At 28.7% G+C, this 17,223-nt stretch overlaps 1 protein-coding gene across 1 annotated transcript in view; it reads right to left on the reverse strand.

Moving 5' to 3' along the window:
• Mcr (macroglobulin complement-related) overlaps nucleotides 1–17,223 on the reverse strand; it is a 202,568-nt gene that overhangs the window by 54,034 nt on the left and 131,311 nt on the right. Inside the window, exons 8-11 of the mRNA XM_075360413.1 lie at nucleotides 15,503–15,568; nucleotides 13,077–13,301; nucleotides 7,937–8,123; nucleotides 3,225–3,400 (exon numbers count right to left, since the gene is read on the reverse strand). Of these exons, the coding sequence (XP_075216528.1) occupies nucleotides 3,225–3,400; nucleotides 7,937–8,123; nucleotides 13,077–13,301; nucleotides 15,503–15,568 (654 nt within the window). The remainder of the gene's footprint in view (nucleotides 1–3,224; nucleotides 3,401–7,936; nucleotides 8,124–13,076; nucleotides 13,302–15,502; nucleotides 15,569–17,223) is intronic.

Raw genomic sequence — 17,223 nt, forward strand, 5'->3', positions numbered from 1 at the left:
ACAAGTAAAAATAACACTTACTAACATTATTCAATGAAATTCTCTACTTTAATCAGCAAGTTTTTTTAAATAATAAAACTCCTACTTCTGAATATAGTTAATTAAAAAATTTTGCAAGCTTTATAAGTAAACTGTAAATAGATTCGGTAAAACTGTAAAAGTTGTACATGTTTTATGGAAAATGGAAAGAAAAAATAAATTTATTTATTTTTTATATATAAAACTAACTTATAAATTATTTATATAGAGTGTTTATAAAAGAACTCCTTGGTTAGAAAAATTGTAATGAAATAATGGAATTGATTAAAAGCATGTGGTTTCCATATTAATGTTCATTATATTATTAGGTTTTTCACTGCAGATATTTGTCGTGGTTGGCATCACTATGTTACCTTCACTGTTTATCCAGTAGGCAGTCAAACTGTCAGTCATGACAACACTCAGCAGAAAGTTGACTGTGTGATTTGGTTTATTGAAACAAGATCGGTTATCACAGTTCAGCGCAATTATCAATGTGAATATGGCAGTGCTGCGCCAACAAATAAAAGAATACTCTAGTGGTTAAAGCAGTTAAAAGAAACAGGCAGTGTTTTAATATATTCACTGCTGAATTTCATTTCTTTACTTACCTGCACTGCTGATTTTTAAAAAAATAGATTATTTCAGTATATAACACTAGCATAATAACTAGTTTTTTTAAAGTATTACTGGAACCTTGATAATATGCAATGACACCATGTATGTGTCATCAGCAAGCAGCAAATAAATGACTTCACAGTTAAGCAACCCACCTGTTTCACTGCTTTTTGACATATAATTTTTCATTTGTTCTTGGATATTATTCAATGGTTTTTAAAACGTATGGTTTAAAATTCTGTCAGAGCAACGTTAGGCGGTCTTTTATGGTTATAATTTACCGAAATTATAAAATAATTTCCCAAACAAAAAAAGTTTCTATACATTTACATTGGATTTTTTTTCTTTTCTGAGTAATAGTTTTTTGATTTGTAATAAAAATTTTAAAAATGTTAAAAGATAAATGGTAATTTCATCTTTTACAATATACATAGGCCTACCATTAGTTATGAGAAGATAACTTTTATTAGAACATGTAACTATGTTTTTCAAAATTACAATTGACAAAAATTATGCTAACTAATAAAGTTTGTTACAAGTAGCGTGTATTTAAAATGCTTGTAAAAATGAAGAAATATTATACTACTACACTACACAAAATTTAGTAAATTTTTGCAATTTCTTTTAGTTATGAATTAGGACCAAAAAAAATCTTGTCAAAATCAAATTTCATCAAACGATATAGTAAATCTGGGAGTGTTGCTGCATACAAGATAGACTGTGCACCCTCTCTAGTTCTTGTAGTTACCTCTAGAATATAGTGAAATATTCTCACACGTTAGGGAGAGTGTGCTAGTGAACAAGTAAGAATAGTTTAAAGTTTTGTATTTTATTTGGGTAGTGAACAAATATTTCAGGTAACACATTATCAGATATTTTTCTAGGTTTTCACACTATGTGTATTTTCAGCGGTAACCACAGACATGAACTATGATTTATTGCATTAGTTAACAATAGACTATGTTTAACGTAGTTTGGTTATGTTGTGTTTGGTTTGATTATGTTCCTATCTGCTAAGCTGTCAATGCCAATCAGACAGGAGGTACGACATCCCTCCTGTACAAACTGGGACACATGCCGCATGGCAAATCTCCCTAATAACTTTTTAGCATGAAAAAATTGGCATTTAACTATCTTTTTAGAACAAACTATTGTTTTTAATAACTTTTAAATCTAAATATTCACATATTAGGTATTTGTTTTTATTTTAAGTATATAACTTAAAATTACTTTGCCTGTTTAAATACTAAAAAATTAATAAACCCCCAGATGTTAAGAAAAGGCTTTACAAATCAGTAATTAACTTATTTAATGTTATCTTATTACAATTATTTTAAACGATTTATACATCCATGATTTTTTACTTCCTACCATTATGTTACAAACACAAATTTAAGTATTTCCATATCCTCTGTGATATGCATTGGAACTTTTCAGTAGTAAAAGTGCAGAACGCGTCTTCTACAGTTTCACACAATTCGTTATGTACGGTTCTTCACACAACTTTTCTTCTTTACACAGTTCTTTACGACACACAAATGTTGAAATTTTTTTTACGTAATCTATTTGAAGTATATCATAATTGAAAGATATTTTTCTCAATATAGTAAGTTTGCTTGTCAGGATGGAAATTTACTAAACCATTGTTAGAACACATTTCACCCTCTCGCTTCATTATTTTTTCTTTGTATTGCTGTTCATGACTCCAATACAAATACCACATCTAAGTACTACAACTATTTGTGATAGTCTTTTTAATGTGATTGTTGATGCTATTCAAATTCAGTGATCAATAATGAATTGCTGACAACCTAACTTGAAAAAAAAACATCCACATTAGAATTAATCTATAATTACACCCTGTGATAATAGTATGATAACTTCTGGTCACTATATATCACTTTAATGAGAAAAAGTTTTTCTCTAAACAATATTATTATTATTACAACTGAATAAATTGTTAATGTATTACATTAAGCTATAAAAACCTACAATAATATAATTTTTCTAGTACTGATACTTTTGTAACAGGCTGAGTCAGTTTAATCATTACATGTAATGTAACAAAATTGTACCAAATTATAATTATTTTTTTTTTTTAGTGAAATATTGGCCATGAGTTGAATGAATGAATTAATGAATGAATGTATGTATGAGCATGCAAACACACAGAATAATACTAGCTACTTCTAGGGAAACTAAAAAAATTATCTTACACAAGTCAGATAAAATGATGACTGGTTATGAATAATCTGTACAAAGTTATCTCACATGATTAACTTCAGCTTTAGTGTTTTAAGGTTGTAGAGGTATTTTTGTTAATAAAATATATTATGTTACAGTAAGTTAAAACACTATACAATAAAGCATGTATAATTCAAAGTATAAAAAGTTACTGACAGAACAACCCAGTTTAAGAAATCAGCTGAAATGTCATTGTCACATTTAATAAAAAATACAATAAATTTCATTTTTTTAATTTAAATTGGATTAAATTTTGTAGGATAATATTTTCAATATTTATTAACATGAAACACTAAATTTGAATTTTATTGATATAATCTCATACAATAACTTAAAATGTATACCTTAGCATTGACAGTAGATGTTGATACTTTAACATGATGATTTAATGGTGAGTAATGAGACAAAAGCAGTAGATCAGTAGTAATACGTTCACCTTCTTTATCTTTAAAACTTGCTGTTATTCGCATTGATTCAATATCTTTTAATATTTCAGAAGCTCTTCGATCTTCATCAAGACCTAATTCAAAAATTACATTATAAGTGATTAAATTGCTAGTTCTGTAATAATCCTTAAACCTAACAAAATATTGACATAACATGAAAAGACACATTTAAAAAAAACAACATTAAATTGTTTATTTTAAATGCAGTTTTTTCAACCATTATACTTCAAATTAATGCTGCCATTAATTTTTTTGATAAGCTTTAGTGCCACAGAAAGGTGAGTTCTGAGATGATGTTACGCATACTTTTTCAAGAGAATTTGTGATTTTCTTTCTATGCACATACTTACAATATTATATTTTGTACTACTGATATAAAATCATCTTCAAATATAAACAAAATCCAGCAACATATGTTTACTAATTTCCACTGATGTACAATTGTTGTACACTATTCACATATGCTTTCAGTTTACTTTTCTATTCACTTGCATATACATATTTTATTTCCAAGTTTACTTATGCTTTAATTTATATTGTGTTGCTGTAATTTTATATAATAATTTTGTAATTTTAATGTACAGTGTGTTTGGAGTCGCTGTGCATGCAGTATGCTTTAGAATTACGTGATGCATTCTACTCTTTCGGTGTTAGGTTGGTTCCCCTCTGGGTTCGCTGGGAATTACACTTAATAATAAACCAAGAAATCAGTTGTTGAGTTATGACTGAACATGCTTCATTTCATTTCATATTGTTTTGTTTATTGGAATCAATATTTGCGAGAAACATAATGGTTCTTTTGGTAGAGGAATGCATCTTTCTCATTAAAAATTTTCTTTCATGAAGTTGACAAGTATACTGATTTAGTGAAGCACAAGTTTTCTTAAAAGTTTCTAAATATCCTGTTCCTCAATGCAATGCAGTTTGAATTCTTATTGAAAATTTTTGAGCAACAGGCTCTGTTGAAGACACTGATCGAAGTGTAAGACAACCTAAATTAAACTAACAAAAGCTGCTTGATATTTTGGATGGTATGGCTGAAAAACTATCAAAGTCAATGCATAAGTTAGTACAGCAGGAAGATATCGGACTTGCTACACATAAAGCTGTAAGAAAAGAACTAAACTTTTTTTGTACAAGTGGGTGTTCAAGAACTGAAACATTAAAGACCACGCCAAAAGACTAAATTATTGTCAACTGTTAAAATGTTTTATTGATCGAAATTCAGTAGATACTCTTGACACGTTTTTTTTACAGATGAAGCATGGTTTCATCTGAATTAATAATATTGAATATTATTAATTCACAAAATACACGACTGTGATCGACAACTAATACCAATGAATAATATGAACAATCTTTACATGAAGTAAAAATTGGAGTCTGGGTTGGTGCGAGTAGAACGCACATTGTGGGTCCAATCTTTTTTAATACTGTATAGTTATTAGTAAACATTATTGAGCTGTTTTAACAAACTTCATTAATCAGTTAACAGAAGTGAAAATCAATCACAGTTGGTTCCAAAAAGATGGCGCCACAGTGCATATAGCTAACAGGTCAATGACTTTTTTACGAAATGTCTTTGGTGAACAAATGATTTCAAGGGATTTGTGGTCTGCATGATTGTCCGATCTGACTCTCCCATATTAATTTCTATTTGGGCAGTAAAACCAACAGTGTATCGCAACAGACTATGCATGACTGATGAATTAAAAACCAAAATATTGGCACACATAAGAGAAATTCCAGTACATCAGCTGGTTAAAGTGTTTGAAAAAAAATTGAAAACTGCGCAGTGTTGTATTGATGTTGGAGAAGGTAATTTTCAACACCTTTTATAAACTTTTCCAGTTATTGTAATATCAGTTTCTATAATAGTGAAATAAAGATACAAAGTAATAATTAAAAAAGTTTCATCGTTACACTTCCAGAATTAGTGCACAGCAACTTTTCGAACTCACTGTAAAATAATATAAATATATTAATTTTTTTTTTTAATAATTTACATTTAGTTAGTTCTAAGCAGTAATTAAAAGACTGGTGATTAAAAAGTTGATAGGTTTCTATGTTCATTAACTTATTTTTAACAAAAATGTTGAAAAAATTCACTGACAATATATTCTGGTGTAATGATAATTAAAACCCAAACTAAACTTAAAAATATTTCCGGCGGCCACATTTTAGTCCGATTTAATAATTTTGATGATACTTCAAATTTGAGTGTAACATGTAAATATAACAAATATGCAATTATTATTTTTAAGTGGTAAGGGTGTTATTTTTTCAAGCTTATACCATTTTGTAATGGTTTTCAAAAATAATTTTGAAACGGTTTTATTTCAATTAAAATGGAGGATAGATTTTTAAAAATCTAGAAAAAAAAGTTGAATATTCTGAAGAAAATAATATAATGTATTTATACTAAGTAGTATACTTTGGATGTATACTTTAGTAAAAAAAATGGTAAAAAATACCACTTTAAAGAATTAGCTATTGCTTGTAGACTCAACACAAAAAAGTGTTCAAACTACCTTTTAATCAAATTTTTTTCATTAACTAAACTCATTAATACACTCATCTATTTACTAACGCACTACAATAAATTCCATAAAATCAGATACCATTACTAAAGCCTCATTACTAACATTAGAATTATCATTAAGTCACAACTAACTTTACAAAACAGATACTAAAAAAAAGAATTTAAAATTCAACAAACTCAAATATGACAGTTAATGCAGAGAAAAAACTACACAAATTAACAATTAATCTGTCCTACTACTCTATGACATATACTCAACATGGGACAAAACTATAGTAGTTGAAATTTGCCAGCTGAAGCACAAGCTTTAATGAATTGAATTAATGTACTGTGAACTGTGAGTCTCTATCAATATGTTAGCTGGCTTTGAACTGAGTGATTCAAATCAATCGAATGAATAATATTACAAAAATAATAGAATTAAATTTACGTCAAGTAAAATAATATTAAATTTAAACGATTTCTGTTTAATAATAATGAGCATGGGGACTGGGTGTGAGGCTAGAGTGGTGATGTAATGCGAGTACCTCGGGGAAGGGAGGTTAGACAAATCATCACCATCAACTGGTAACAAATGGGGTGCCCCTGGGGTATTTTTTGGGAGGTTGAACAAAGTGATCTATTATCTCTGCAAACAATCGTCCAATTTTAAAAATTCAAACGAAATATTTTCTAGTATAATACAAAATCACGATGGAACAAAACCAGAACAAAAATTAAATTATATACTCAGAAAAATCACGTGGTCTGTGCTACGCCGGAAACGAACTTGAGCCCCGTGAGCTCCCCCAAACAATCTTTGTAGAGTTTGATGACAGTATGATTAGCGGTAATGCTGTCAGCATAGGATTGAGGATCGAGCCCACGGTTGTCGAATTTGATGCTTTAAGGGGACAGGGCAAAGTGGAACGGTGTATGCTGTCATTAATATTTTGCTGGGCTGTGACGGTGCATAAATTACAAGGGACTATCCTAGATAGAGCTGACGTAGATCTGAGCACTCACATCTTTGCCAAGGACCAGGCCTATATAGTAATTAGTCACATGAGACAATTGGAGAGTTTAGCCATTAATTGTTTGGATCCCAAAAAATTGCTGTATGGTCTGCAAGATAAAAACTCTATTGAGGAACTCAATCATCTGAGAAATTTGTAAAATTAGATTGATATACGCCAATTAAATAAATGAATAAATTGAAATGTCTACAGTTTTCAATTAATGTAATGAATTTTAAAGAATCAATCTAGTAGAGTAATAAAATTAAGAAAATAATAAGTTTATATTATGAATATAATCAAATTTTAATAAGGTGCTACTTGTAAGTGATCTTTTTTATCTTAGTCAGACATTAACCATAGTTTGTACATTTACTAATATATTTTCCATAAAAATTACATATCAATTAGCATTTAGCAGAAATTAAAACCACAAACTAAAATAAGAGAAAAATTAACAAAATATTAAAATGAAGTCATCTATGTTTTAAAGCTTTAAAACTGTAACTGTCAATGCACCTAACTAAAAGCAATGGTTAAAAGGATGGTATAAAATAATGATATTAATTTTCTTTCAACATGAAATTATTCTAATTATCACATAACTTGGCTGTTAACAAAAGAAAATAAAAGTTATGAAAACTTCCCACTGATAAGCAGAATTATAAGTAATATAAGAGATAAATAAGGAGATGATAGCTATTTAATGGCCAACCATTATATTACATAAAGTTGATAATTAACTACTACTAGGTATGTTCACTGATAATTTTCAACAAGTTAAATAAAAGGATAACAAACATTATTGTTAAATGTTTCATCATGCTATAAAATCAAATTATTTCTTAAAATTCTGTTAATAGTGAGCCTACTGTAGTTAGAAATAAATGTCAACAGCTACAAGGAGGAGGTTATATTACATACATCATCAGATGTATGAAAAGCTATAAATCAACCTTAACATAAACTACCATATTTCTTATTACACCTGAGTTCAGAGCAGCTGATTTGATTCAAAGCAGCCTTTGGATAATAATAGCAACCAAATAATAGCAACTTTATTTATATATTACCTAGCATTGAACGAAGATCAAACTTCATTTCCCAAACACCATCATGTTCTGCTGACATTTTCAGTTCTTGTGTTTCAATATTTCTTCTACCACCTGTTCTCATTCCTACATCTCCACTAACTTCCAATTTGCCTCCAATCAGCCTTTGCCTTGGAAGTGCAGAACCATCATGAAATGACACAGTAAGCTAAAAAGATAATACAAAACATTTGACAGAATTATTATACAGAAAAAGTAAAAAAAAAAAAATAGAAGAAAAACAGTATAGGGTAGACAGAATGAATACAGTGGATTCTGGATAATTGGACCACTTTGGGACCCAGACCACACAGCCCTGTTAAGCAATATTAACAAAAAAAAAAACAAGGAGATATACATAAACTATAATACAGTACATGTACATACTAATTATTAAACATGATGTAACATGTAGAATTTTATTTCTAAAAAAATATTGAAATTACGTAAACATCATTAATAAAAAACAAATTAGAGACACAAATCAAAATATTAACTGCCTTTTACGATCAGTAAAATACAAAAATATGTATTTTAATATCTCTTACTAGGTTAAAACTTTTTGAAAAATTCTTCTTCTTTGTTCTGTCATCTCCTTTTCATTATCTATCATCATTTCTTTCCATCATAGCATTCTATGTTTTCACTGATTTTTGAGAACTTTAAGTTTTGAACCTACAGCTGCAAAAAAGTGTTACCATCAACTTTTAAACCACATTTGGCAAAGTAATTTCTGATCGTGCCATTTTTTACTTCTTCCTATCAAATTTGAACTGAACCGCCAACAAAAAATTGCCATGTACACTTTAGCCACACAGAAGAAGTCTAACATACATATTTCCTTCAATTTATTTAAAATTTACCTTTCTAGTATAACTTGGTAAATAGATTTTAAATTTCTATTATTCCCATGTTGAGTGGTTGAATAAAACCCAAACTTAAATTTGGTGGCAAGAACTCAATTTGAATGTTTTGTATATCTACACCAGGATGCTTAACTCAGCTGTAAATAACCAGGAAAACCTTTCTAGATTTTAGTAGTAACTCAATGTCCCAACTATTTAGGCAATCACGAAAAATTAAACTTATCCATACTTTTTTGTTAAAATTAATAGTGCACAGGTAAACTCTAACCCACAAAAAGTCTTGGTTTACCACCTTTACCAATAAGAAGTTTTAATTTGTCACCACCAGACATATTTCTGCAACAAAGTGCACTGATCTATCCATTGGTTTTCTGAGTCAGATAACTCAAAGTGTTTCTAAGAGACCCATTTGGCACAGTACGATAAGAGCCCTGTTTCATTTGTGATATAGATGTCATCGGATGAATATTTTTAGATTATTTCAGGAAATTTAGAACTCTTCCATGATTCAGCACTCTCAGCATCAACACTGTGAGCTTTTTAAATTTTATTTCACGTTTGCATTTCCATTGCAACAACTAACTATCTGAAGATCTAACATCAATGTCCCAATTTTTTTGCAAAATCTTTACTTTTAGTTTTATCATAGGTCCACTGACATTCACCTCAAGTAGTAGCTGTAGCAAACTATTCATTTAAGGCTTCCTCAATAAGGAGTCCTTCCCACCCAGTTTTCTTTTTTGAGAAGTTCCTTTTCCTTCACATTTGTTAGACTAATTGTTACAAAGATTCTCTTCTTAATGCAAAATCCATCAATCCATGCAATCCTATTATGGTTTTTGATGTTTCAAGTAGTTCTGCAAGTTTACATTGACTAGTATTTGATGAATAACTTTTTATTTTGTTAAGCAAGGCAATTTTTCCTGCCAAAGTCATGTCACGACTAACATCTTTCCATGATGACTAATTGAATAATAAGTTATAAACATTAACTGTAAAGTAAATTAAAACTTAACAAGTTAAAAATTAAACAAAAGTGAGTAAGAAAGATTAACTGACTAACCAAAATAATACAGCATCGACACAATGAACAAAGAATGAAAACATACCGTTTACTTTGTTATAGCTGCACGATATCATTTAAAGCCACAAATCTGTTTAGCTGAGCATGTGCTCTGTGATTGAACCCAATTCTTCCACACAACTTGAAAGAATTACATATAAATGCATACAGTACATATAGAATTACAGACCAGTATATATAAGATTTTTCTCCCAATGGTTAAGGATAAGTGTTATTTTACTGTGTTATTTTACATTTAAATTAAAGAAGCATACATACTAGTGAGCCTTATTCGTGAAATTTTGGGCCATTAAACAAACATAATTTTACATGAACTATAATAATATATTTAGAGTAAAAATCCATAACAGTAACTCAATAACTCCTGAAACATTAAAATTTTACAGATAGTTCCACTACTTTAAGCATATTGGTCACAGTATCTCCTAAACCATTGGTCCTTAGGAGACTGAAATTTGTATAGGTGTTCTACTTCGTGTTACTTCAACTTGTGCTCTTCTGTATATACTATCAAAAAATTTGACTAATTTAAACAGAGTTTGTTTAACTCAGATCTGATACTAATGTAGTGTAACAAGGCCAGTATAGTGAGCCTGAGTAATAGATTTCTACCAATTATTATGAAAGTAATAATTAGTATAATAATTGCAGGAATCCAGAAAGGGACAAAAGGACTTATACTTTTGTAAAATATAAGTCCGTTTAACAATCGTTCTTTGTTATATTGCCCACTAACACACAATGAACACATGTTGTATGGTGAGAAGAGACTAGGTTTGGAATTTATGGGAACAGCCATTGTCAACTGTTCTCATGCTTCGACTTGGGTCGTCTGGCAGGTAAAGAGGCTAAAAGCATGGTCAGGATAAGGCCAGCTTATAAAGAGTTCTATTAGAAGCAGTCTGCGAGGCGTTACAAAATCGGTCCTGCAAGGAGTTCAGCAAGGAGAGGCTGCGAGTTGTGTGGGTTTGGCAGTTCTGCAAACCACTCCAGCGACACATTATGATGACTGTCCAGCAAGGAGGGTCACAGGTGTAAATATACAAGATGAGAGTGCGAGACGTCAGTCCAGCAAAGATAGTCCTGAATCCAGTTCAATATGAGTAAGATGATGCCACAAGTAATTCCAGTAAACTAGAAATACTATTGGTGAGTTACAGTAAAACTATAAGTGTATAAGAGAAATAAATAATGCAATAGACTTCATTCATAAACTGTTAGTGCCAGATAGGAAAGATATTTGCAAGTGAACACTATATGATAATTTGTTAATATAAGACTAGTGGTTAAAAAGGGTAAGACTAGCGGTTTCTTTTGTTAATGGGTCTGAGTATTAGTTTTCTGTTTATATACCTGGAATAAATTTCAAACAATTATTTATTTTGAACTCTGTCTTATGTGTAATTTGTATTTATTATTGACATTACTATCACTATTTGATGTGTAATATTTTGATTGTTATTCTTTGTTGATTACATTATGTATTTTTCTCTGTTTTTATGTCATACTTAATGTTTTGATTGTTATGTTTTATGTCATGTAATTATCACTTACTATTATTATCCTGACTATTATTGTGGTTGTAATTACTATATTAATATTTGTGTTCATAAACTGTTTTATTATTGTCACTTATTATTATCATTATTGTATTTATCACCATTGTTATTATTATTAATTTGCCTGGTTGTAATTTGAAAATTTTAAACCAATAAACTGTAATTATATAAACATTCTAAATTGTTAACAACCTCTCAATATCAGGATCGAGCCGCAGAAGAAATACACAGTATGATAAAATCAGAGTGAATAGTTTTTTATAAAAGAAATCAGAATATAAACAGTTTTTTTTAGAAAAAAACCTTTTCTACAAAAAAATATCCACATGCACATACACACTTTTTCCTGTGTATTAAAAAAGAAGATTTTTAAGAAATCTTCAAAATTTGCATTCTAGTAGTGCAAATACAATTCTGATGAATAATAACCAAATAATGAAAAATTGAAATTTATAAAGAATGTGGTCAAATTTTCACTGTCTGAAAGTGCATGCATTTTTTTTATTAAAAAAGATAGTGATTCCTCTAAATATTTTTTTACAATTTTTTTAATTTCATTTCCACTTATTTTTAATTAAAAAAAAGTCTTATTTTTCAACTAAATTAAAAATTTCTGAGGAAATTTTGACATTCCAGAAATATTGTACTCCTAATCAATGAACTTTTCTGTCATTTTTTGAATGGTTAGGCTCTCCAGGTAGGGGTGTAGCTCAATTTGTTTAATATTCTGTAAATTTCAAGACAACGCAATCTAAACAAAACTACTATGCTATTTTTCTACCTTTTCCTCCTTCTGCATAAGAAAAATATGTTTGCAGGAATTGTGCTTCTGCAAAGAGAACACTCCAAAAATTTATGATTATCCTGTTTTACTGATCTCTCTTTTTCGTTCCAAAGTTTTTATGTTAAAATTTTTATCAGTACTGTCATTCACATTTAAAAGAAATTCTATTTTTAGAACTACACTTTCTTCTGCCATAAGAAGTAAATTCTAGCAAACTTTTACTTTTTCATCCTGCCTGATAAAAAAAGTGATTCCCAAAGTTTTGTTATCAAGACTAAAGGTTTCTGTATAACAAGGAGTTATTACATAAAAAACAGAAACACCCTGTGATTACAACAGTATTTTTTTTTTATTTCCTTTTCAACCAAAAGAGTAAATGATACTTTGCTGTAATTTTTTGCAAGATTCTTGTGTATGACAAAATTTTTTAACAAAAGAAATTATGTTTTTCAATGGGGTAGCCAGCAAAGGAAGGTGCAACTCGATCTTGGGAATGGTTCTGGTGTATGGTCACGTGTTTCAAAAACTGGTGTTTTGTCATGTGTAGCTTTGAAGCTCCCTTCCACATTCCAAATAATGTTACTAGAAACTGTGCCACTAGTCATACCTCAAATTTTAAGATTTTAATTTTTCAAAGAATTTGTAATGTGAAATACAAGGGAGATTTTGGAACTTTTTGGTAAAAACTTGAAATCTTCCTTTGGGTTAAAGTTTGCTCCAATGAATGAGTCAGTGAGTAAATCAGACATGTAGCTTTACAGTATACATTATGTAATAAACATAATCAAAAGATATTATTATTTAAGATAAAAATAGCCAAAGAACTTACATAAGTTGTAAAAGGCATAGATGGTTTGAACACTTGAGGTGAACTACCCATAAATGCAACTCTAACTGAGGAATTAAATGCTCGTGCAATCGCATATCCTTCAATCACTTCATCCAAAAATCGTTCACCAACAGTAGCAGTAACAACAATTTCCATACCATCTAAAGTCGGTACAAACTGTTCCAGTTCAGTTAATGGATAATGGAAATGATAAACACCAGTAAACTGAAATCCAAAAAAAGTATTTAAATGAAAACAAAAAGAAAATCCTGAATGATAAAACCAAAATAATAGTAGCAATAATTACTCTATAACATACATATTAAAAATTCAATAATTTATAATTACTGGAATGCATACATCTTTCATATATACCTATGTGTACACATAAATATTTTAAATGTATTGCTTGGTCAAGAAATATTAAGAAATATTATGAAAGAGTGTCAGAAGAATTATAGAGAGCAATAGATTGGATGGAGACTAACAAGTGACTGAATGAAAGGACTAAAAAGGAAAGGAAATAAGAGTAAAAATCCACAAATTGAGTGGTTCAAGAATAAGGGTGATTGTGACTTACACAAGTATGTTATGACTTTACTTTCTTGTAAATGAAAGGAGTGCAGAGGAGGGATGAAAAAATTAGGGGAAGATTAACAGAAAAAATACTTAGTTAAAATACTAAGTTATAGATGATAAAAATAAAAAATTCTACATGATAAAAGAAAAGATTAACAGATGGACAAACAAGACTAATTAGATGTTCCTAAATGATACTTATTGACTTCAGAAGAAATAAAGAGGCTGGCAAGCCTGTTTTAAGAATTAGTTAAATAGGAACTTTCTATGTAAAATGGAAGAAGGTAAGCGTGCATTACTATATTGCATATACTCAATGAGTTGGAACAAAAGTGAAAAGAAAACAACGGTATAAAGAAGACCTGGGGATACAACTATAGAAAAATGACAGTAATTTGAAGAGGTAATAGACATTGATGAACCAATTGACAAAAGTGCTTGAAATAAAGAAAACAACAGTTAGAGCAATGAGAAAAGAACAATATTGTTTTAGATCAGGAAGGAGAACAGAAAATCTGTTTTCTGTAGCGAGCGAATATGTTAGTGAGAAAGAGAGAAGAAATGGGAACATTGAAAAGAGTTGGTTTTGATGTTTCTGGACATTAAAAAAGTTTATACTGAACAAAAAAAATGGGAAATTAAAGAGTACATGAAGTACATCCAAAAAATGTATAGCTCTCATAAGCTTGTCAGAGTAAGAAAGACAAGCAGTTTGATGTGGAAAAACGACTGAATGAAAAAGTGTATTATCATTAATCTTCTTCAATAATGGTTACAGATAACAATATGAAGGCAGTGAAAGAGAACATAAGCAAAGAGATTATTATTATGATATTTACAGATGAATGCATATCTTCACTGAATGCACAAATGACAATTAGATCACCATGATTTAATTTTCCATAAATAAATTAGGAATAGTGGTTTGAATAAAAAAGTTATTAGAGAAGATGGTAGATGGAATAATACTAATAGCTATAGAGAATTTCATTATCTGTGAACAAGTTTAACAGCAGACAGAATGAAAAAGGAAATGATTAAAAAAATTACAAAATGGAGAAATTTCTACCAAGCCGTTAAATATTTGCAAGTGACAAATATATACAAACGAAGGAAAAATGTTCAGCCCTGCTATATCCCAACAGTAATGTATTTAGAAAATACAGGAAACACAATGGTAAAGAATTGCACAGAAACCAGTTAGGGTAAGTAAAATGGATTATTGTCAATATTGGCAAATTTGTGATTTGCATCTACGGTGATGGTTAGTATATATGTTGATTCACTGTTTCTGTATAGGGTAATTTATTTGTTATACCTTTGTTTAAAGTTGCATCCTGGTTAACCAATAAAAGGACATTATGTAAATTCAGTATCATTGTGGATTATGTTCTCTGTCTTTTTTTAAACAAAGAATATTTTAAACTACGAGAAATACATACATACACACCTATATATATATATATATATATATTTCTTTTAGTCATTATCATAACCGATGCACATTTGGTTTTTTTGATAAAATCAAACAGCACTTATTATCATTTTATTAGTTCAAAAATGTTGGCTAACTATTCAAGACTTCAAGATGAAAAATCAAACACCTACAATTAGATAATTTTTGTCTTCTTTATCTGACATATTTAACACAGAACTTCTGTAAGTATGAAATAAAATATTTTTTAATAAAAAAACATAAAATCTACACTAAATATGCCACTACTACACTATTAAATATGCCACGACTACATGATTTACCAACCAAATGGAATTTTATCTGACATAAACAGTATGACAAAAATTTTTATCTTAACCGATGAATATTAAAATTTAAAAATTCTACTTACATATTTAAGATGAGGTACTGTTCGATCATAATCTAGTGCAGGAACCCAAAAAGGAGTTTCTTCAACCTACAAAACAAAAATAATGCTATAACACAAGAATCCAATAATACAATCTCTAAAAGTAATAAACAAGTAAAATCAGCTCATTCCTCAGCTCACACATCCAACCAATACTGCATAATATTCTTGCCATGTTGGATTACTAATATTTTTAGGATATCAACATGAAGCTTTATGAGAATTAACAATTTAACAAGGTAACTAAATACATCTAGAGCTTTTTTTGTAGCAGCTGTAATTTTATAAAAATATAATGCTTTTTGTGGATTATTTCGGTTACAAAAAAAAATTATCTTATTACCAACAGATATATAAAAAAAATATCAAAAAATTTTTAAATATAGTAATATTTTTCATTATAAAAATATAGATGAAATAGTGATATTTTCATCACTATCCTAGAGGATTTTCAGACAGTTTATAAGGGTAATGGAAGAAGTATTGTTTTCAAACAAAACTTACTTATTACAATCTTCTTTTACAGCTCAATAGGCTTTTATAAACAACAATTAGGCTAAATTCAATTATAAGCCTAACTAAAATTATTGGACTAAACAGAAAAAAATTATACATATAAAAGAAGCAAAAGATAAGTGGTTTGTCATTATTTATCATTGGAACAGACATATATACTAACTAATATTATTTAATATTAATCACTTAATATTTATTCATTGTTACAGCAGTGTAATTTTCATGAACATAAACATAGGCTCCAAAGATATTTTTATTTGTATTCTACTTTTTTTGCATTTTATTTTGTAGAAAAAAATCTGTAAATAACTCAAATATTTAAAATTAAATAAAAAAATTGTAATTTATATAGTCAAGACAGAAGAAGTATGTAAGAAAATCTAATTATAATGAGATTATCTTATAAGAAATAATTAACTTAATTTCTATTACAGATAAATACATTCCATTTTTCAATTTTTTATCTAGTTTGTCTCTAAAAAATGCATTTCATCTGTCATATGACCCATATTTTTTAAAATATTTTCATATACACATTTATTTCTTTTTACATATCAGATCGATTGATGATTTCCTAACCAAAATCTAAATAAAACTAAAAATTGTAATATAAAAGCAGTTATCAAAAATATACTAAAAGAAGTTTAAAAGAAGACATAAACTGTTTCTACTGTTCTCTAATTTTTTTTACTTTCTGAATGCACAACCAATTAAGAGTTTAATAAATTGCAGGTAATTGTTTTAAATTTGGTACGGACTTCTAAATATTAATATCTAAATTAACATTTCATTTACTTATTTTAGAAAGAAATTTTTTAGTAAGTTTTTAAACATATTTTCAAACCATATTCTTCTTCACCAATGATTAATTTTTATTTCTAGAAGTTTCTTTTGTCATCTCACTCTAAGTTTTATTCGCATATCTTACTGAAAAATTTTATAATGAAAAATTGTATTGGCTACATACATGATTAGAATTTTTTTTTTTTTTTTTATAGCACAACGATAAATATTCTGATCATAAGTAATGATATTCAAAATAGTTTTGCTTAAAATATGATGAAAATTATTAGCAAAATAAAGATGAGAAAAAATAGCATAATTCCACATTCCAAAGAGCCTCAATGCCTGTTTGATAGCAGACTCTAGCTGTTTCTCTGCACTCCTTTTCATTTTTCATTAAATTT

This window comes from Lycorma delicatula, chromosome 3 (assembly GCF_047948215.1).
Source record: "Lycorma delicatula isolate Av1 chromosome 3, ASM4794821v1, whole genome shotgun sequence".
Taxonomy (NCBI): Eukaryota; Metazoa; Arthropoda; class Insecta; order Hemiptera; family Fulgoridae; genus Lycorma; species Lycorma delicatula.